This window comes from Megalopta genalis, chromosome 4, assembly GCF_051020955.1.
Source record: "Megalopta genalis isolate 19385.01 chromosome 4, iyMegGena1_principal, whole genome shotgun sequence".
Classification (NCBI taxonomy): domain Eukaryota; kingdom Metazoa; phylum Arthropoda; class Insecta; order Hymenoptera; family Halictidae; genus Megalopta; species Megalopta genalis.
Window position 1 is genome coordinate 22,479,533 of NC_135016.1, and position 22,376 is coordinate 22,501,908.

General features: G+C 40.5%; 1 protein-coding gene across 7 annotated transcripts in view; it reads left to right on the top strand.

Moving 5' to 3' along the window:
* Positions 1-22,376, top strand: part of gro (TLE family member transcriptional corepressor groucho) — a 224,795-nt gene that overhangs the window by 183,905 nt on the left and 18,514 nt on the right. For all 7 annotated transcript variants that reach the window (XM_033467812.2, XM_033467811.2, XM_033467816.2 and 4 more), the window contains one exon: positions 22,227-22,280. In XM_033467812.2, the coding sequence (XP_033323703.1) occupies positions 22,227-22,280 (54 nt within the window). The remainder of the gene's footprint in view (positions 1-22,226; positions 22,281-22,376) is intronic.

Genomic DNA, 22,376 nt, shown 5'->3' on the forward strand with positions numbered 1-22,376 from the left:
AAACATTTTTGTTTTCCTTTAAATCTCGACGTTACGAAGATTTTAATTAATCGATAGAAAGTGAGAATTTAGGTAACGATTTTGATGTCGCGGGTCGAAGTGGACCCGGGCTTCGATAAAAAAGATGCCCGATTCCACAATCTTCATTCTAAAATCATTGGAATTGCAAAGATCATAGGAAATTATCGAATAAATTAGCCGTCATATTTCTACGGTGCAACAGTTTTATTTCGCGTTTAAGGGCGCTTTTGAAGGGAGAATTTACTGTAGTTGGACGCCTAAAATGTTCGAAACAAAAATTAATCGACTCTCGGTTAACCGTAAATTGCAACACTAACTTTCCAGCGGCAACCTTTTAGTTTTACTTTCGAACTTTGCTTTGGTACACTTTTTCCTTCGAGAAACATACCATCCGATATTTAAGGCTTCTTAGCACACCTTGCTTGGGGAACTATTATCCGAGGAATAAGTGTAGTCAGACAGTTGGAACTCGGAATAGTCAGACATTTTGCGCGTGCAAATGTTAGTAAACGCGGGTGCTGCAGATGTTAGCAAAGGAACCGCAACAGAATCAAGAGAGGCTTGAATTGACTCGTTAGCGAGACAGTGAGACTGTACAAGAGATGCTAGAAACGCCTTGATGTGTCTATTAAAAACTGGTGCCCTGTTGACTTCAATTTTCTGTTATTCTCGGGGCTGCATCCTAAATCCGCCCTGCGACGGACTGTTCCAGCTACCGAAAAGTTAAGGGCGACGAGATCGTGCACAGTCTACGCAAACAAATTTCTACCGTTTTTGATTCCCACGAAAAAAAGTGAACTTGTTTAAACGGTTTCTGCTAGTCGAAAAGATATCAGTTTTCTAAGATCCGATCGAACTCTCTCAAAACACGTCACAATCCATTGAGAAATATTGATTTTCGGAGATCAAATATTTAGATTCAAGTCTCGCCGTTTAAAAAATGTTAACATTGCCTGGCAACATTTTTTTTTAGTCAAATACAACCTGTTCGATCCTGATAAATTATTTTATACATGGAGTTCGAGTATCACACAGCTTAATTAGGAAAGACGAGATAACCTGATCTGCCATGATCGTTTGCCGATGTCTTTTAGTAGTTCGACAATCTCTTTTTCAATTCGATCAACAATTCTTTCATTTTATTATGTCGTATCTACTATCGATATTGATACTGTCGATATAATAATGATATTATATATTATATAATATATATATTATATTTATTATTATATATATATTATATATATTATTATTATTATTATATATATATTATATATATTATTATTATTATTATTATATATATAATATATATATATTCTCTATTTTTGTTGATTATTCTTAATTTAACCTGTAAATCAGGTGGTTTCTCAATTTTAAACACTTGAAAGGCAAGACATGAGAAAAGTGAAATATGTAATATTATATAATAATATATATAATAATAATAATAATATAATAATATATATATATTTATTATATAATATTACATATTTCACTTTTCTCATGTCTTGCCTTTCAAGCGTTCAAAATTGAGAAACGATCTGATTTACAGGTTAAATCGAGAATAATCAACAAAAATAGAGAATTCTACGTAATTTTGTATACAATTTCCAGCAAACAGAAATTTGTATCGATTCTATGTTTCGCATTTGAAATTCCTTCGCGAGCGTAAAGTTCAATTCCCCGCATCGCACATTTTTCTTGCATGAAACATGTGGAATGGTTTTAAAATCGATATCATTAAGGACGACCCCGAATCGTTCGGCAAATCTAATGATGTCAGGCTGCTAGTTTTCTCGGATCTGGGTCAGCTCGAGCATCGAACTCTCTCAAAAACATGTTAAAACCCGGAAACCTTGTGAAACTAACAGATACAGTATAATGTCTCCCTAATTGACGCTCGGATTGTCCACTAAACTGGATAATTTGGGAAGAGGAGATATTTCGAACATATTTCGTTCTTGTCAAGAAGAAAGAGGCGGCACGGTATCGTCGCAGCTATTACAGAATTCGCGAGTCAATAATTGTCTACTTCGAGTTTCCGAAAATCCGGGAGCGCCCGTCTCGCGCAACGGGCTTGCCGGATATGAAATCGTTTATTCAAGATTCCGAGAATCTGAAGCGGTGCCCTTTGTATTTTATCATGAATGAGACCGTCTACTTCAGGCATTACGTGTCTAAAGTTGCCTCGTTTGAGTTTCAAGAGTCTGATCCTGTCGCCCTTGTGTTTTTCCGGGTATTAAACTGTCTGCCTCTTATTTCAAGAGTCTGAAACCGTTCCTTTCGGAAGCCTCGAATGTAAATTCAATTTCTCTAGGTTTTACGAGCGCCGAATCTCCTCTCCCGACCCTCCCGCGATCCCCCCTCTTATGTAGTCGCGGATTAAGGATAGAGATTAGGGTCCGTATGACTTTATAAAGTTGCAAGAATGTCGAAGGTTCGCCGTTCGGGGCGGGGCAGGGTGGGAGGGGTGGGGGTCGGGGATGGATAAATTCGCTTCTCTATCGACCGATTAAAACAGTTGTACCGCGTAGTCTGCGGTCTTCTTGGTTCATCGATCCGGCATGATTAAGTAACACCGAGGAAAATAAGTATTTTAAGCGCACTCCGGTCCTCCAACTTTCGTCGAAGTTAACACGGCCGAGTGCACAGATAAAAGAAAGAATGACCCGACTCTGTTGGGGAAACTTCGGCTTGCTCTGCTCTTTCACGTTTCCTTAAGAATCGAACCCGAGACGAGGAAGCTGGAGTGTCTGCCCAGGATCCTCGAACTGAAACTTGTCTACAAATTTTAAAGATCCGACTCCATTTTCTGCGTTTCTTCGTCTCTTCGAGTCCGCGTGCCCAACGAATTGATTAATTATTCAGTGATCATTCGGTCTGTCATTCACCGTTTTTGCAGCTTTCATTGTGTTTTGGAATCTTTCGCAGTTTCTGCGACGATGCGGTCATCGCCTACTTGCACATTATTATACGAAATATTTTAAATACATATATATCATATTTATTATTATATTATATATATTATTATAATATAATAATAAATATGATATATATAATATAATAATATATATAATATATAATATAATAATAAATATGATATATATAATATAATAATATATATAATATATAATATAATAATAAATATGATATATATAATATAATAATATATATAATATATTATATATTATAAATATAAATATTAAAAGTCTGTAGATTTATTGGCAATTCCTTTCATACGAGCTGCTAACCGATAAAAAGTCAAAAATAATATTTATTTCAATTCTGCATCATTGTGTTGTTCCTATTATTATTAGACTGCTGATTTTATGCACTTTTGACTAAAATAACAAGATTAAATACAAGACAGTGCATAAATTAGAAGAATCGAATAGCAACTTATTGAAATGCACATATTAAAAGAGGAAATATATTTCTATCACTTTTTATTTTGCATAAAAATCCGAAGTGTCATCATTATTCTCGCGTAAAAATATTTTCGCGAACCATCCCATCGACTCCTCGTTTATCAAACGTTTCGTAAAAACGAAGACAGTAAATCGCCCGATACGAAGATTCGCCGCGAAGATCATCAGCTTCGAAAGTACAAAGAAACCCGGAAACGTCAGTGCTAACACGTTAACCCGATTCGATGCGCGATTCGTGTTCGACGAGACGCGTGAAAGTAAAACAAACCGGAAACGGAGCGGAACCGGGCCGAAATTAAAAGATTCCGAACGCATTTGTCGAAGAAGAAAACGAACCTCTGAAAACACCGGTAAAACGCATAACGAAAGGTTTGATCCTCGCGGCGTAATTGCGCAGGAAACGCGAACGCGGAACGAGCGGAGCGGACTTTCTTCGGTGACAAACGACTCGAAAACCCGCAAGCCCGGACACCACATAAAATCTAATCAGTATCGATTCGCTGTTTCCGTGAGTGCGATCGTTGAAATAATTTTATTCCCGGGAGGAGGAAAGTGGTCGTATCGGTTCGGGGGGCATAGCCTGCCCGACCGCTTAACTTCTCGAAAGTCGCCGGACAGCGGGTCCACGGAACCTTTGCGGGCGGGAGGAGAGGACGAGGGGACGAAGAATGGCAGACCGGAAAGCCTTCGATTCTTCTTTTGCGCTGGTGCGTTTGTTTACAGTGGACCCGAAAGGGTGGCGAGCGAGAGAGGAAGACGTGCCGGTGGTAGAAGAAGAAGAAGAAGACGAAGAAGAAGGAGAAAAAGAAGGCGGTGGAGGAGGGGAAGGGAGTAGCGGGACGGGTGTCGGGTTCAGGAGCGGCGCGACGCGACGGGAAAAAATACGCGGAACATTGTATACGTAAGAGGGAGGCAGAGGTGGAGAGTGAAAGGTGTGGGGAAGAAGGGGCGGCCGGTGGACGGGGGGTGAAAGAGACAGTGACGGAGGGGCGGAAGGGCAGGCGGGAAAAGGAGATTGGGGAGGAAGGGAAAAAAAAAGGATTCGAGGATTCTCGAGACGAAGAGTCGAGTGGTTGGGTGGTCGAATAATAGAGCTGCCCTTAATACCGTCATCCCCGCTATGCTGGGTTAAACGAGGGAAGAAGCTGGCGGAGAAAGCGGTTCGCGTCGGACTGCGAGACCGTCGCGTTGGTCGGAGGGAGAGACAGTTCGGGGTAAGGGAAGAGCGCGCGAGCCTCGCGGCGGCGAGAAAGGGACGGGAGAGAAGTCTGTGAAGGACGGAGGACGAAGAGGAACGGGGCGGTGAGAAGGATGGACGACGGTGGGTTCGCGGCACAAGGGGTGGTTCGGGGAAGGAGAACAGAATAGAAGGGATGATAACATTTGTATCATATTTAACGCTAGAACGAGCAGGTTAAGGGGTGGAAGACACCCTCCGCCTCCTTCTCCTTCCGCTTTTGCCGTTTCTCCGTCTACTCCTTCTCTTTCTCACCCTGCGATCTCTCTCTGGCAACCACCACCCTTCGCGGCCCCTTCCTCCGACCACCCAACCCACCCTCCCCCCTTCCACCACTTCGTTCTCCTCCATCCTACTCGACCACCTTCCACCATCCTTGAGCGCCCTCCACCAGCCGAGTAATACCACTGAAATCAATACCACCACACTGGCTTCTATTTACACAGACTCATCGCTCGTACACAAATTTATTGCGTGTCCGTAGCAGCTCTAGAACCGGCACTCCGCTCCTTGTCGGAAATGGATCGCGACGGAATCACCGTTACAGTGGCTGAAACGCAACCCCGAGCGTGACCGATCTCGCCGGAACGACGCTGGCCCCCGCCGATCATCGTCCCCGATTTTCCTGGACTTCCGTCGCATTCGTGCTCCGGGCAACCTGGAATACCGTTTAGCGCGTTTAGGCCACGGAAACGGTCTCCGTGGGGCTTCTTTGCGCCCGCCCGAGACGTCCGGGGTCGTCGGGGAGAAGCGGATAACGGCGGTCGCTTAAGCGATGACTCGAATAACGTCGATACGCGAGACGATATACTTGATGGAATCGCTTTTCGCATACTAGCGCTTCAAAGGATTTTCTTTCTTTTGTTAACAGGATTTATTGTTACATTGTACAGGGTGTTCCGTAATTATGTTAACAGCTGGAGATGGGAAGTAGCTGAGGTGATTTCAAGCAACTTTTTCCTCAGCGAAAATGCAATCCGCGGCTTCGTTTACGAGTTATTAACGAAAAACACTGACCAATGAGAGCCGAGCTCGGCTGGCGGTAAGCAGCCGAGCCAACGGCGCTAGTGGTCGAGCGGGCGAATCCCCACTTCAGCTGGCGCGAGGCGGCCGAGCCAACGGCGCCAGCGGTCGAGCGGTCGAATCCCAGTTCCGTCGATTGGCTCGGCCGCCTAGCGCTAGGGACGAGCTCGCCTCTCATTGGTCAGCGTTTTTCGTTAATATCTCGTAAACAAAGCCGCGGACCGCATTTTCGCTGAGGAAAAAGTTACTTGAAATGACCTCAGGAACACCCCTTTCCCGGTGTTGACATAATTATGGGACATTCCCATAATTCAAGCGCATTCCCGTCCGTAACTTTGCAATTTATTTTAGAACAGTTTAGAAATGCTACGGTTGTTCTTAGATGCGTTGTTCGTGCATGTAATGCGAAATAAGTTATTAATGCGTTAAAAGTCGATGTCGGGTCTGGCTGGACGTAGCAGCGCAAAGAGTTCAACTATTTGTGCTTGCGAACTATGTGGGGACATGCCGGTGGTACCACTTTGGTGCCATTTTAAAAAACTGAAACAACATTTGAACTATATTTGAGCCGTTTATTTTGAAAGTGGCATAAGTCACTTTGTTTTTAAGTCGATATATTTAAGGGTTTGCGTTTTAACACGTTTAAAAATATGGATGCTAACTTTCGGGAAGATTTACTTGTATTTGTTATCTCAGGATACTGATATTTTTCTCAGCATAAATAATTCCGTATAAACATTAAAAAATCACCACTTTTCATTACGGTAAAGTGACTTATGCCACTTTCAAAATAAACGGCTCATTTCTTAGGCGTTAAAAGGCAGCAAACTAACTATAGCATCGTGCTTATTTAACTAACAATTAAGTACGAAAATTCTTGGATGACATATCTTAATTTTAGGAATTCATATCACCGCCATCTTCGAAATTTTTGTTTAAAATCTATAATTTCCAAGCTATTATGCCGGCGTCGAACGAAAGAATCATATCTAAGATCTGCGGACGGCATAGTGTTAAGAAACGTTGCTAACTACATGCATGCAAAGTCCATTTAGTCTTAACTATGACGTCGAGGATAAAGATATTGCTGTTATCGTTATTATTACCTATGCATGGAATTTGAAAATAATTCGTTTAGAATCGATTCTGTTACGAAATTAACCGAGTATACCTCGGGTCGCGGGTGTCACGTTTCCGGCAACCGTGGATCACGCCCGGATACCATAAAAGTGCGTGAAAAAGAGCATTTTATTGTTATGACACGAACCGCGTCGAAAATACATAAGACGCTTGTCGACTTCGTTGCGTAACAATCGTTAATTCGCAGCTGTGTTTAGGGGTGTAGCGAACGATTGCCCGTATAATGCGGTGGGACTTCGATTACCCGAACACCGAGCAGGGCGACGGGAATGATCGGATAACAGAACAATTACTTACTTCGAGTGCTATATTAAACGTTTATTGAATTATAGATCAAATCGAGTTGTGCATATAGGTTACTTTAGATTGTGCTGATTACACGAGAAACGTATTCGGATGATAGAGAATATTCTGATATTGCTTGTCCGGATAATCAAGATTCTAGTGTACCATCAGTGACCAGTAACCGCCATTACCCTATTCTCTCCTACACCGCGTTTCACAGAGCTACTATGGCAGCAGCGCTTCGACGGCAAATGCATTTCTGTCTCGACAGCAGACGTATAGGAGATACACTCGACAATATTTTTCCTCGAATATTAAGAACAATAAATTCTGCGTATCAACGCGAGAACGATGATGTCGAAGAAGACTCCTCCGCGCGCGCGCGCACGCGTTGATCCGTTCTCGCTTATTTTTCCGATATTTTATATTTCGTTTCCGCTTCTGCTAAGAATAAATATCCATCGAGCAACGCGTCCTAGAAATTGTACAACTATCTTCGAACATAGAATTTAACCAGTTAGCTGTGGCGCCTCTTTTTCAATCCGCGCACCTATACGTGTCGCGAGAATCAAGCGACGAGTATATTCGTCAAACACAATGTAAATGTCGCTGTTAAAATATTGGATCAAAAAGACGGCTTTATTTGATAAAATTAACAGTTTTATTACTAATATTTACTTATTCGCTCGACGTTAACATATACCGTATACATAATAAACGAAAAACCCGGGGATAATCGAATACTTATAAAAGTTAAAAATTCAAATTGTTGCTGTAGAGAGAGTGGTATTTAGCAAAGCAAGGAACAATATACAATGGCGCTTTGCACGTCGAACAGCAATACCGTGATTCTTTTCTAATTTTATTTTTATAACAATGTAAACAACTTCGCGCAGGATTCGCCTCGAAATATTCTGAACATCTTGAAATTCGAGGATATGTTTATGTTTTCCTTAAAATTACAATTTAAATAGCCAATGGTCGCTGCTTCTTACGCGCGACGAGTATACTCGTCACGTCACAAAATATTGCCATTTCTCCGTGACGAGTGCCTGATCGAACACGATTTCTCAAGATAAAATATCAACTAATGAACTCCGCGAAGTTTTACGCCCGGCATGGAAATAATCGCATTATCTAAGAATAACTAGACCACATGGGCGACGCGATCGATAGTTGTTCTTACGCTTTAAGACTACTTAAACAATAAGAAGCTGTGTATAGCTTCTTCGAGAAATAAGTAATTTAGCCGCGCGTGTCCGCGGCGCGGAAAGGAGTTCGCGAAATCTTCGTTGGAAACGGGCATCGTTAGGGTGAAACACGGCTTAAAAACCAGTAAGTAATTAGCCGTGCCTGGAATCCGGTTCGACGTTGGATCTTTAATGGTCCGCGGCAGTTAAAGGATTTAAGGCGCATTGAGCCCGTTCAGAAAGCTATTTGCATGCTTTGTTGTTCCGGAATCCTGGGAAACGGTTGATCCCGAATTCGTGGACCGATGGCCGAACGTTCTTTTGTCGGGGACCCGTGGGACAGGCGTTAAAGGGGTGTCCTGCGATTTGCATAAGGGAAGGGACGCGCGCGCCGGGGCGACGGTTCTTGTTAAGAAACTTGCGAACAAGTTTTCGTTCGGGGTCGACGGCGGCCCCTTTGCATAGGTTTTGGCACGTTGCCCCGATCGTCGTCCAGTTTCTCGCAAATCGCGTTAGTTACGCTAATTTTTCAGTGACCGCAGCCTCGCCCTCCCCCCGCCCCCGCGTCACCCACCCTCGACCCTCCCACCGCGTCGCGATCGCAACTCACCCGACCACAAGTCGCGCTAATTTCCCTACGAGTACAGCGAACTCCATCGCAGGTCCGGCTAATTTGGCCGCGACAGCAACTGGTAGAACTAATTCGCAAGCCGCAAATTTTCCTGTAAGCATGTCGCGACAAATTTTCCCACCGACCGCAACCCGATTGATCCCGCATCACAATCGCGTTGACGAAGTTCCTGTAATTCGCCGGCATCTGGGGAGTCTTCGGCCGCCTCCCCGCGCCGGTTCGCAACCTCGGCCACTTCCGGGGCAGATTGATTTCTTGTTGCTTTTTTCGACGGTATCTTCGTTGGGAGCTCTCTTCGTAATCGGTTACGTCAACGTATCGAGGGAACCGGCTTATTCGGAGCCGTTCGTTTCGCGAACGCTGTTCGACCACGTTTTGAAGACATTTGACAAGCTTTTTGCTTGTTAACAATTTCACGGTTGTATCTTAGAATGTACGTTTTTCTTGTTCTCTTATTTAGAAACGCGGTGGACGAAAATATGGAACGTAAATTCGATGTACAGTAATGTCTCCCTTACTGACGCTCAGATTGCACGCGAAAGTGGACAATTTGGGAAGAGGAGATACGATCATGCGAGCCTTGTAGCTCGTTTTTATAGTACAATATACAGGGTATTCCACAATTATTTTGACAGCCGAAAATGAGGGGTAGCTGAGGTCATTTGAAGTAACTTTTTCCTTTGCGAAAATGCGATCTACGGCTTTGTTCACGAGTTATTAACGGAAAACACTGACCAATGAGAGGTGACGGCGCGAAGTTCGAGAGCCCGCAGCACGAGGCTTTGACAGATGATCGGGACGGACTCGAGCCGCGTTCGAAGTATTGAACAAATCACGAAGCGAGAACTTCCCGGATTTGTTTTTACTACGTAGCAGTGATATTTTTAAGAAAAACGCTGTTCACCTTTACTTTAGAACGTCTGAAGAATATTTACTAATTTTTCGGACTCGAAATAGTAAGTAATTTAACCGTGACGGCCGTTTTAATTTTCTAGTGTGCATGACACCTTGTGTGTAACATATGAAATTTTTAAGCAAGAGGTGTACGGTGAATGATATTTCAACTTAAATAATTCCATGTCCAAACACAGTTCAACGAATGACTCGCCTTGTCCTTGACGTAACCTTCACATAACCTTCACATATCAAGGTTATGTCAAGGTTATGTCAAGGTTATATCAAGGTTATGTCAAGGTTATGTCAAGGTCAACATATGAAATTATTAAGCAAGGTGTACAGTGAAGATTAACAAAGTACGTAAATGATATTTTAATTTAAATAATTCTGTCTCCGGACACAGTTCAACGAATGATTCGCATTGACCTTGACATGACTTTCACATAACCTTCACATAACCTTGACATGACCTTCACATAACCTTCACATAACATTGACATAACCTCGACATGACCTTCACATAACCTTCACATAACCTTGACATGACCTTGATATAACCTTGATATGTCAAGGTCATGTCAAGGTTATGTGAAGGTTATGTGAAGGTCATGTCAGGGTTATGTGAAGGTCATGTATTATAATACAATTTATAACTATAAAAATAAACCGCAAGGCTCGAATAATCGTATCTCCTCGTCCCGAATTGTTCATTTTTGTGGTCAAACTGGGCGTCAATTGGAGAGACATTACGCTATTTTGATTGACATTACGCATTTAGAGACAATTCGCTAATTTTGAGAATGGTGCGGTCATGAATCTGAAAGAAGGCGCTGGTCTAATTGGTTCTCGAATAAACGATCCAACTCTTGTATTACTTGTAGATTGTTTATTACGTAAACGAATGTTTCGAACAGAAATTGTGCAACATTTTAATTAGATCGAATTTTTTGAAACGTCGCAATACTGCTTGAAGTTATTATTTTTTGGTAATTTGAAACAGTAATTTGAACTTCACATTTACGACATTTTCAAGTTTTATTGAACATATATATCGATCAAAGTGTGGACATAATTTCCAATTTTCGTAGGATAGCATCAGTTTTGTACGCGATTTACGCGAATTAGAATAAATAAGCGCCAGCGAGATTTTCCTTACAAATTTACACGCGATACACTATTTGTTGCACGCCATCCAGATAGAGTTTATATCCGTATTTAATAGTTACTATGTATTTATTCAAGACTTTCATCAACGCCCAAATTTCTTGCCAACTCCACTTTGCATTTGTCAAACAGCCAAATACTTATGAATAGAAATGTACATTTAAATCACTCCTTGTTTTTCGTTATTATTAGACCGTTCCTCGTATCTTCCAAAACTTGTAAACGCCGCGGAGATTAAATTCTTTTTCTTATCGCTCGTTCGATGAAATAAAATTGCACTTTAATGGTTGCTTCTTCGAAATCAGTAGCAACAAAAGTACCATTTCATCGGTTTTTAGCTGGCGTAATGAAACGTTTCTCTAAAAAATATATATATATGTATAATAACTTAAACTTGAGTTTTTTTAATTATTATATTTTTTGGAATATAATAATTATTATATTATTTAGAATATAATAATTATTATGTTTTAAATAATATAATAATTATTATATTCCAAAAAATGGGGATATATTTGATTTGGGATACGATAATAATTAATAATAATAATAATAATTAATTTGGGATGTAATAATTTGATTTAAGAAAGCGATGCTCCATGAACAAGAATTTAATTTAACAAAATAGCGACTCTAAGCCAGCACTATTTTTACTCGTTCAGCTGTATCATTTTTCAAAGTAATTTTTACATTGTTAACATAGAAATTATCATAGAAATTAATAACATAGAAATTGTCATATAGATATTAATAACATAGAAATTATCATATAGAAATTCATAACATAGAAATTAATAACATTATTATCTCTCAAAAAGTTGTCAAAAATTAAAAATACAAACTACGAACGAACAACTGAAATTTCACCTGCAAGCTGCACGAAAATAATCAAAAATCGAAATACCACAATCGGAAGAAGTATCTTGGTTTCGATATTAAAATAGCTTCGTGTGCAAAGGGTTAACAGCGTCCCAAACGTCTGACTAACGAAGAAGAGGCTCGCGGAGTCAATTTCCTCGGTCACGTTAGAGGACGAAAACTCGCTAGTAGCTGTCTCCGCGAGGACGTATTTTATTATAGCGAACCCCGTTTTCGAGATGTCGGGCCGAGTGGCGATCTCAAGGTTTTTCGCGGCAATTTTCCCCCCCACGGACATTCCGGGCCAGGGACGCACACAGGTGGTTCCTCCGCGTCGGTAAACGGTGCATATACACGAACACCTTCGGCACGGAATACCGTATATACATGGTCTAGCAGACGCATAATGGATGGATGGGCGTTGTACACGATATTACGTCATTAGGAAGGCAATGCTATCGTATGCCCCGTTTCGAGCTGGTTGCACGAGACTCGTAAGGCGCGCAGGGTGGCGCAAAGAACGCTTCGCTTGCCACCGGTAGCTCGACGGTAATTAGGATATAAACCGCGAAATGTTCTTGAATTATTAATCGTCCCTAGACACATGATCCGTCTTCTTTCGGGCATCCACTTGACCCGGCGGGGATCGAGCGGGAAATATTCGGTTGGCAACTAAGTAATTGCCGATTTCAGTTATAGATATCTCTCACTCCCATTTTTATGATATCAGTAAATGTTATATTATAAAATGATTATTATTATTATTATGTTATTTTTTATTATCCGCGAATGTTAGCAACTGGACAAATTGAATGCAGCGGTCAAGGAAAAGCGACCGGAATTGGTCGATCGTAAAGGTGTCATTTTCCAGCAGAACAATGCTAGGCCGCACACGTCTTTGTCCACTCGGCAAAAATTGATGGATATTGGTTGGGAATTGATGTTACACCCACCATATAGTCCTGATCTCGCGCCATCGGATTACCACTTGTTTCGATCCCTGGACAACTCCCTTCGTGGTAAAACTTTTAACGATGATGACGCTGTAAAATCTCACTTAACTCAGTTTTTGGCCGAAAAGGATCAGACTTTCTACGAGCGTGGAATTTTCAAGTTGTCGGAGAGATGGCAAAAGGTCATCGAACGAAATGGAAAATACATTACAGATTAAACTTCGTTCCAAGTAAAAAAAATTTTTTATTTCATTGAACAAATCGGCAATTACTTAGTTGCCAACCCAATAATATCTCGAGAGCGTTTCGGTCTACGCCGATCTGCGCGCAACGATCTAATAATAATCAACTTTCATAGTTATTATTTTACTTTTTTATCTGCTTACTTGGTTTCTTGAAGTTTCGTCTGCGGGTTTTTAAGTCGGTGTTAAGAACAATGATAGTTTTCGTCGGTTTACGAAGCGTTGGATTTTTAACAATGAACCTATTGTCGCTGGTCGAACGAATAATTCTGGTTTATGTTACAAGTGTTGAATGTATTTGTTCAATTGTAATTTTGTCTAATTTCATTTCGTCGAAATGTAAATTAGATGCAGTGACGAGCCAAATTTTTCAGCGTATTTTTTAACAACCTTCTCATTTCTGATATTGAAAACGTGTCGTCGATTTCACACTTTTTATATAATGCTGAAGCATCTTACGAAGAAACGAACGATGGATTGCGAAAGTAGCAGCTTCGAGCTTTAAAATGAGCACAGATTTATCGTTGTACGATTATTTTTACTTAATAAGATCGTCTAATGTTTATAAGTATATTTTCACGAGTAAGTATCGATCGAATACTTGTTTCCATAAAAATCGATACGAATGTTTTACATTTTTTCAATTAGATCAGCAGCAAATGGCGAATAAAATATCAGCAAAAATCACAATATACTGTATTTTCTTACAAGAAAACGCGAACGGGCAAAATAAGAAACACAATTTTATAATATTTACAACCGTGTAAAATTCAGACAAATAAGCAGCTTTATTAAATGTTAAAATATCGATATCTAAACGCATGATAAAAACGTGTAAAATTCAGTGAAATAAGCAGCTTTATTAAATGTTAAAGTATCGACATCTAAACGCATAATAAAAACGTGTAAAATTCAGTGAAATAAGCAGCTTTATTAAATGTTAAAGTATCGACATCTAAACGCATGATAAAAACATGTAAAATTCAGTGAAATAAGCAGCTTTATTAAATGTTAAAATATCGATATCTAAACGCATGATAAAAACATGTAAAATTCAGTGAAATAAGCAGCTTTATTAAATGTCAAAATATCGACATCTAAACGCATAATAAAAACGAAATGAATCTTCTCGAACGAGTAATTTCGCATTGAAAATGTTCAGTTGAATGGCAGAGAAGCGAATTGAATTCAAAAAATATGTGCCGCATAATAAATCGTGCTCCACGTGTTCGTTTAATTGCGAAGAAAAGTTGCCGGCCGCACTCGTAATCTCGTTTAGAGAAGTTTATAGCGATTCCAACGGTGAGGAAACATAGTTAAGAAAAATTAATTGTAGACGAAATTTAGGTGACATCGCGGGTGGGAAGTTTCGCCATTTATATGCAGGGTTAACGTTGTTGCTCTGCTAAGATAAAATCAGGAACGTCTTGTTGCTAGTGTTAAAGAAGAATGATACGACCCGGCGGTGTTTTAAATTCTTACAAAATGCGGCTGGTTTGCGTGGGCTCGCGTGCGTAGCTTCGCGGGAAGTTTCCGTGAAAATTAAATGGCCCTTGATGCATAATTCTCCCTTCTTTTCAAGTCTTTATTTATAGTTTGGTTAAGCGCGCCCGTATCAGCGCGGGAATGTTAATGCGATGATAAATTTATTGAGAGAACTTCGTAACTCAACTGCACCGTGTTCGTGTTTTCCTTTTTTGCCCCATCCAAACCTTGAATTATTACTCGAAAGAAAACTGCGAATCACGAAACGGCCGACGAAGAACTTTCCGCGGGTTTTGAGTTCAACGTGAACGGGAAAATCGAACGTTTCGATAAAAATGGAATTTCCAATGGAATTCTGGATGTTTAAAATCAAGAACTGGCTAATAGACGAATTATCAGATTGCAGCAATAATTCAATAATTCAAAAATTATCCCTGTGCGCTCGAATGGCGACTCTCGAACATCGCTGACGATAAGCATTATAATTGTAAACATTTGATTATACCAAATGTGTATTCAATGAATTGTTAAAGAATTATCTTCTTTTTGTTTGTGAAGAGCTTTGAGTACTTAGGTTTACATTATATTTCTTCTACGAGTAGGGTAACAAATATTCCAGTAAACGTTATAGTTAAAAAACTGCGCTATTTTTTATTAATTATTTATCGCATACAAATGCTGGCACAATTACGCTATAATTTGAGGTATTTATTTGTAATGCGCGATAATGAATTTCTGAAGAGCGTGCAGGAGTTATCAAGTAGCCATTGATTTCCATAAAAGCGGGCGAATGAAATTAAAACTTTTAGAAAGTTTCCATCACTTAATTGGCCTGATTAATTTTCGAACAAACACTTCGCATAATAAAATTACTTTACTTCCAAAATAGAATGAACGATTCCGAGTTAAATGTAATTCCTCGAATTAAAGTTTTATTAGGTTATATTACGCGCAGCTATTTCTGAGAAACGTGCGAGGATTAACAACTGTCCAATCTCAGCCTTTAATAACAATAATGATTCATCGATAATTCACTTTACATTTATTGAATAAGACATGTTGAATATTTTTATAGTTTTGGTTTATTTATTTTTTTAACGAAGATATTTAATCCAATGATTATTGCGTTAACAATTACGACCGAAAACAAACCGAAGCCACAGCAATAATAATAATAATAATAATAATAATAATAATAATAATAATAACAATAATAACAATAATAATAACAATAATAATAATAGTAAAATCCAAAATTGCAATAAAAATTTTGATTATTTTTGTATTTTTGTAATTTTCTTGCCAAGACAACGTTCTAACTTGTGTTTTTTTACATTAAAAAGAATTGATTTTTTGGCCGGCCTTTTTCAAAAAAACTGTGCATCAAGGGGTTAATTTCTAATTCAGTCGTCAACCGACTGAATTTAAAACGGGGAGATCTCCCCGTTCGGTTGGCTAAGTGTTAAGGGGGCTACGGTAGAATAACATTAGGCGTAGTCTGATATTTAATCAAGATTTCGAGCATATAAGAGCGTCAATTAATTTTGCATGCGGCTAATGATAGAATCGGTAGCCAATTGACGCTTGCTAAAGGGCGACAGCGTTTCAACGCGGTACGGCGGCGGCGGCGGCAGCACTTTGGAATGTTTCGCGCTCGTATAACTTACCCGCTCCCGTGCGACCCGCTTCGAGCTCGTTACACGCCGCGCGTGTACCAAGGGCCGAGGGGGCTGGCTGGCCGCCGGGAACGAGCCGCTTGTAGAAACTGAGCGATAACTGGTAAATAAACGATGAAAGATACGTGAATTACAAATTGCACTTTCCTAGCCGTGCACGTTATTTACCATTCGCCGGTGTTCGACGTTGTTTATCGTCTTACGTGAAACAACGTTCATACGTGTATCCCGGCTTGTGTAGTAATCGTCTTTTGCGCCGGGGCAAAGCCCCGTATCGTATCGTGCAATATGCACGGTACCAACATTCTGCATGTTTAAAATTTCTCGATCGACCGATTTCCCGCTGAACCCTTCGAACAGAACTTGTACGCGGGGCGAGATGCCTAAATTTCGCAATCGTAGACAGTTTCTTGGCACTCGTACGTACAACACGCGCGTGTATTTCTCAATCGTAAAACAATTAATGTAATCGCCTTGGATGCTTATTAACACGTTCCGTGCCGAGCTTTTTTTACTCGAATCTTCACACTTTGATATTTTACTAAAACTTGATGTATTACGTGCAATTATTAATTCTCGTACACGTAACAACGTAACAAAAACTTATCAACGCCCATTCTTGCGGTGGAAATTGATTCTTCGGTTCTAAATTTCTTGTAAACAATTTGTTCAGTTCACTAAGTAAACATGCAAGCGTGTACCATGGATGGTACACGTGGCACGGAACGTGTTAACGGATACGCGAAATCAAGGTTTTATAAAAGATCATTTGAACGAAGCGGTAATGATACGTATGTTAATCGACGCGGTTTTTAATTGCTGAGAAAAGTGTTACGAATTACATATCGTTCTGGTGCTAATTGAGAACACAGGTTGAACGTATTTTATAGTATTTATTTTTTGTACATTTGGTATATTTTCTTTTTTCGATGAAATTAGATAGTCATGAATTTATGCATAAATCGTATTAAATCTAATGCGATGCAATCGCATGCAAGTCTACGCAATCTTTTCACATCGCGCATTTTTTAGCATCGCCTTTTTGTTCCATTTGTTTCGTTTTTACTGCTACGCGTTGCCTTGAGTCGGTCGAGCAAAGCATAATTTAAAGATAAGTGTCTAAGAGAACGTTAAATTAAAAAAAGTTAAATTAAATAGATTTATAATCGAGTTCTATGTACACGTTTAGATTACGTAGAAAAGAATGTCACGATTGCTTTGCATTAAGTAAAATAATAATTTTTACACAGCATGCAAGAAATAATGGAGATGCAACATACTTTATTCAGAATATCTTTCCATTAAAAGAAATTGTATAATATTTAAATAATTATATTAATATATATTATTATATAATAATTATATTATATAATACGCGTAATATAATTATATTATATAAATAATTATATATTATTATTATATAAATTATTATATAATAATTATATTATTATATTTAAATAATTGTATAATATTTAAATTATATTAAATATAATAGTATTATAAATAATAATATAATATAATATAAATATATAAATAAATAATGTATAAACGATATAATAAATACATAATAATATATGAATAAAATATTATATAAATTGCATTACAAAAATTGAATTTTCTTAGACGCTTGCAACAATTACGCGACCGAATGCACCTGTAACCGGGACAACAGTAAATTGCCTTTTCTTTTCCGAATTGACGAAATAAGAACCTTTTACGCTTCCGGAATTTACTTCGCAGCCGACGTAATTTGCGAGCCGAGTCGTTTACGACCCGCACTTAAAACAATTATGTCGGGTATTTTTAAACGGTTTTTGTGGTGCAGGCACTAATGACGAAAGGACCTCAGGTTCCTCAAGGCCTTTAGCTATCCCTCACCGAATAACCTAGATACCTCAGGTACTTCCGGTACCTACAGGTACTTCGGCCACTCCGAATTCTCGAGGCATTCTGGATGTTTCCGAATCCTCGAACAAAGGACGAGATTCTAAGCGCAGAACAGGATTCTCAAGTGACATTCCGTCTCATCACGCCGACAATAAAATTCCACGCCGGTGGTAAAAGTCTTCCGTGCACGAGCTGTTCGGCTCGCTAATCAAACAGGTTCCTCTCCGTAACACGGAGGGAAATAAATTTTTAACGAGAAACATTTCTACAGTTACCCGCTACACTTTGAACTACTTTCTTTTTTATTTAACGGCAAGAGAAAGAGTATTTTCGAGGACAGCGATTTTTCATTTGCACGCTTTCGCTTGTTTTATTTGGGAAGAAACTGACCATTTTTCGGCAGCTATGTCATATCTTGTTGTTCGTAATTGTTCTTATATTATCGTTTTAGTGATACTAAAACGATAAAAAAGGCACAATTCGGATAAGAATTTTCATCAACTTTTCTCTCAATTGAGATTCAATTCCAAAAAGAATATTTTCGCGATAATTTCAAAATATTAATAATTAATTTCAAAATATTAAATATTAACATTTTTAAAGACACAGACATATTTAACCCTTTGCAGTCGGTGCCATTTTAACTAGAAATCCAACCTAGTTTTTCTGACCTATATTTCCATTTTAACATAACCCTGGTGGTTTTTGTACGTATGAAATAGAATTTCGCGATTCACTGCGACTCGTACAACAATCTTGAGTAGAATCTTAGAGTGACCACTCGACTGCAAAGGTATTTCCTAACGTAAAATAAATTCCATACTACTGGCGAACTTTTCATTGACTCACTCAACTAATCGCTGCTTAACCCTTTTCACTCGAAGCTATTTTCATTATATTTTAAACATATTTTCCGATCTACAGTGTTTCTATTTTATAAGATTTATTGCGATTCATGCATATATGAAAGCCTATTGGCAAGTACAATAACTTGAAATTTTAAGAGTGTTTCAGATATAAACGAGTCTGATGCTATTGCAATTATTTTGAAAAATAGTATAGCAATTTTTAGTGGCGCCTCAGAGTCGCCATTCGAGTGCAAAGGGTTAAATAATGGCCTCAAAATAAATTGCGTACTGTGAAAATATAAAAGGGGAATTTCTCCGAAAATGAAACATTACCTTCTCATCTAGATTTAGATTAACAGTACATTTAAAGTCACAATTTGATTCGCGTTAACACGCATATACGTTACCAATGAAAACCTGTAAATGTAAAAGCATTTTCAATGCTGTTGAAAATGGGTAATTCGTAGGTTTTACGGCCTTGTCCATTTTTAAGGTAAAACGGCCCTTGCTGCCCATCTGCAGGGCACGTGAGCGCGAAACGTGCGTTGACTCGGAAGTCTCCGTTACACGGATTGGTTATTTATGACCAATAAAGATTTCTCGACCCATAGTTCGCGGGTCTTCCGCGTTTTTAGTTAGTCGTCGGTGAGCAGCCCAAGAGTACACTAGTTGTCTCTAAGCTCTCACGAGCAAGCCAGTAGATTAGATCGTGCGTTCAATAAATGATCAACAAAGCCATTTACCGATACAACATCTGCAGATCTCTTAGTACGGTAGAAACGTCGAAATTCCTAATTGTGCGAGCATCGACGCGAATTCTTCGCGGAAATAATTCAAAAATTAGTTTTCGATTGCGACACGTACTTAAATAACATACTCGTACAGTCCCCGTTTTAACCATACTCGGTGGTTGTATCTTACAAAAGAAAAATATTTATTACCTTCGTTCGTATTTTTTTTTCACACGGAGGGATATAACTTATTGCCGTGGTCCCTCGTAAATACCGTTATTAAGACAGTATCGGCGAGTCCACTTTCGAGGCGAGCGGAAAAAAAGCGCGGCCAACGATCGGCATGATGCCGCGCTACCGTAAAAACGACGCTATAACCGCGACAGCGATAGAGACGCGGAGGGAACAAATGGCGGGACAAATTTTACACGGTTCCGCGTACGCGGCCGACACGTAGACCGTCGACTGCGAAAATACCGTGGAACGCGCGCGATACCGAAATGCATTTACATCCCCCATGCGCGCGGGCGCGCGCGCGCGCGCGAGCGCGAGAGTTCGCCAGAGGGATCGGCTTACACGCCGCAAATCGGCGAGGCCTCGGGTATCTGGCGTCTGCACTCGCCGAACGCCATTAAGTTGCCGCGCGCAATCAGAACGCTTCGAGAAGGTGCGCGAGTGTCAAGATTAATAATATGTCTCTGAAGATGCATCTGCTGGTCGTACACGTCCGCGAAATAGGTCGAGACTCTCCTCGGCGCTCGTTCGCCGGAAATACAGGGTGAGTCACGCGGGATCGAAACCGCCGATCGATCCTATATACATTGTGCGCGGGATAAGCAGAAAAAGATGGCGGCGGGATTCTTCGTCTTATTGACTCGTCTTTTTCTGCCGGCGCGGCGTAACGATGCATCGGGAACGCACCACGGTTCAACGAATACCACCGCTGAAAAACCACTGGCAGACTGTGCAATTTTGTTCTTTCGCTTCGGCTCCGACTCGAAACATTCGCGAGTCGAAATGCAAACTTGTCTCGACTCCGTCGCGCTGGATGCTATTGGGTTGTCCGGAAAGTTCGTGCCGATTTTTTAGGAAAATTAAAACGCGGCTCGTTTAAATATTGGAGCCAAGCTTCGCGATATGATAGTGGCTTTCGCGGATGTCATCTCTCTGAACGACGCGCCACTATAGTGGCTTACTCTAGTAGCTTACTCGGTCATCTTTTGAATCAAATAATCGTTTTCATATGCATTGTTTCACACTTCTTTTGTCTTCACATCGATTTACAGCAGTCTGCAGGGTGTCCCAAAAATGTCTCGCAATCCGGAAATGGCGGGTTCCTCGGATCATTTGAAGCAACTTCTTCCTTTACAAAAATGTTCTCCGAGGCACCGTTAACGAGTTATTAACGAAAAACACTGACCAATAAGAATCGAGTACGGCTGACGCGAGGCGGCCCCAGTCAACCAGCGCACGAAGCCCAGTTCCGCTCATTGGCTCGATCGCCTCGCGCCAGCTGAGCTCGCCTCTCGTTGGTCACTGTTTTTCGTTAATAACTCGTTAACGGTGCCTCGGAGAACATTTTCATAAAGGAAAAAGTTGCTTCAAATGGCCTGAGGAACCCGCCACTTTCGGATTGCGAGACATTTTTGGGACACCCTGTATATACAGTATCAGACTCTGTACAGTACATATCAGACTCTGCCGTCCAGAGAAATAGCCTCGCGCAGAATTCAGCCGTACCTAAAAGGTTAAAACAGAAACAAGGGTGCACGTCCGAAAAGCTTCCAGATTGTACACTTGCCAATACCTCGTGAACAATATGCTATTGTTGTCTGATTTTTGCAATATATTTTCTTACGTAATTTCTTATTATTTATTAATCTGTTACATTGAAATCTTTGTTACTCGTTTATGCATTATATTCAAATATGTGTCAGCCACGTATATATTACGTTAGAATATATACATATGTGTTACATGTTTGTATTTAATGTGTAACGCCGCCCAGATGCATACGGAAATCTGATGTTACTGAATCGGGTCGGAACGAAGAAATACGAGCGGGATTCTGATACATTTCACTGCTCGAGATCTCGAGGTCCGGGAAGTTTCGGTACTGCGCTCGGTTCTCGGGCGATCTCGGTCGGTCTCGGGCGTTCCCGGTCTCTACGCATGCGTGGTACGCGTGCTATTCGTGCGTGGAGACCGAGATCGCCGGAGACCGTTCGCGAGAACCGAGCGGCAGTCCCGAAAGTTTCGGGACTCGAAACACTCGAGATCTCGAGCAGCGAAGCGTATCCCGGGCGATCCCGCCCGACTCTTCCCGACCCGTCCCGAACCTCGAGTTCCCGAGACTCGGGCGGGTTTGCACACACCTAGCCTAACGCCCGTAAGATCGTATCGCCGTGCGACGCGACACGGCGCGTCGCAGGATGGCATTAACGTCGTCCGATCGTGTTTCCCTTTTAACGCGCGGGTTTTTCTCTTCCTTTTACTCCTTGATCTCAACTGTGCCGTAATTTTTTTTCAGGAGAGCGACGGGGAAAAGAGCGATCAGGACTTGGTGGTGGATGTCGCGAACGAGGTCAGTTCATCCTTCAGACTAAATCCGATATTTTTAGCACCGAATTCATTAGGCGGAAGCGTGGCGTATGCGCGGAGGCCGTCGATGAAAATGGAG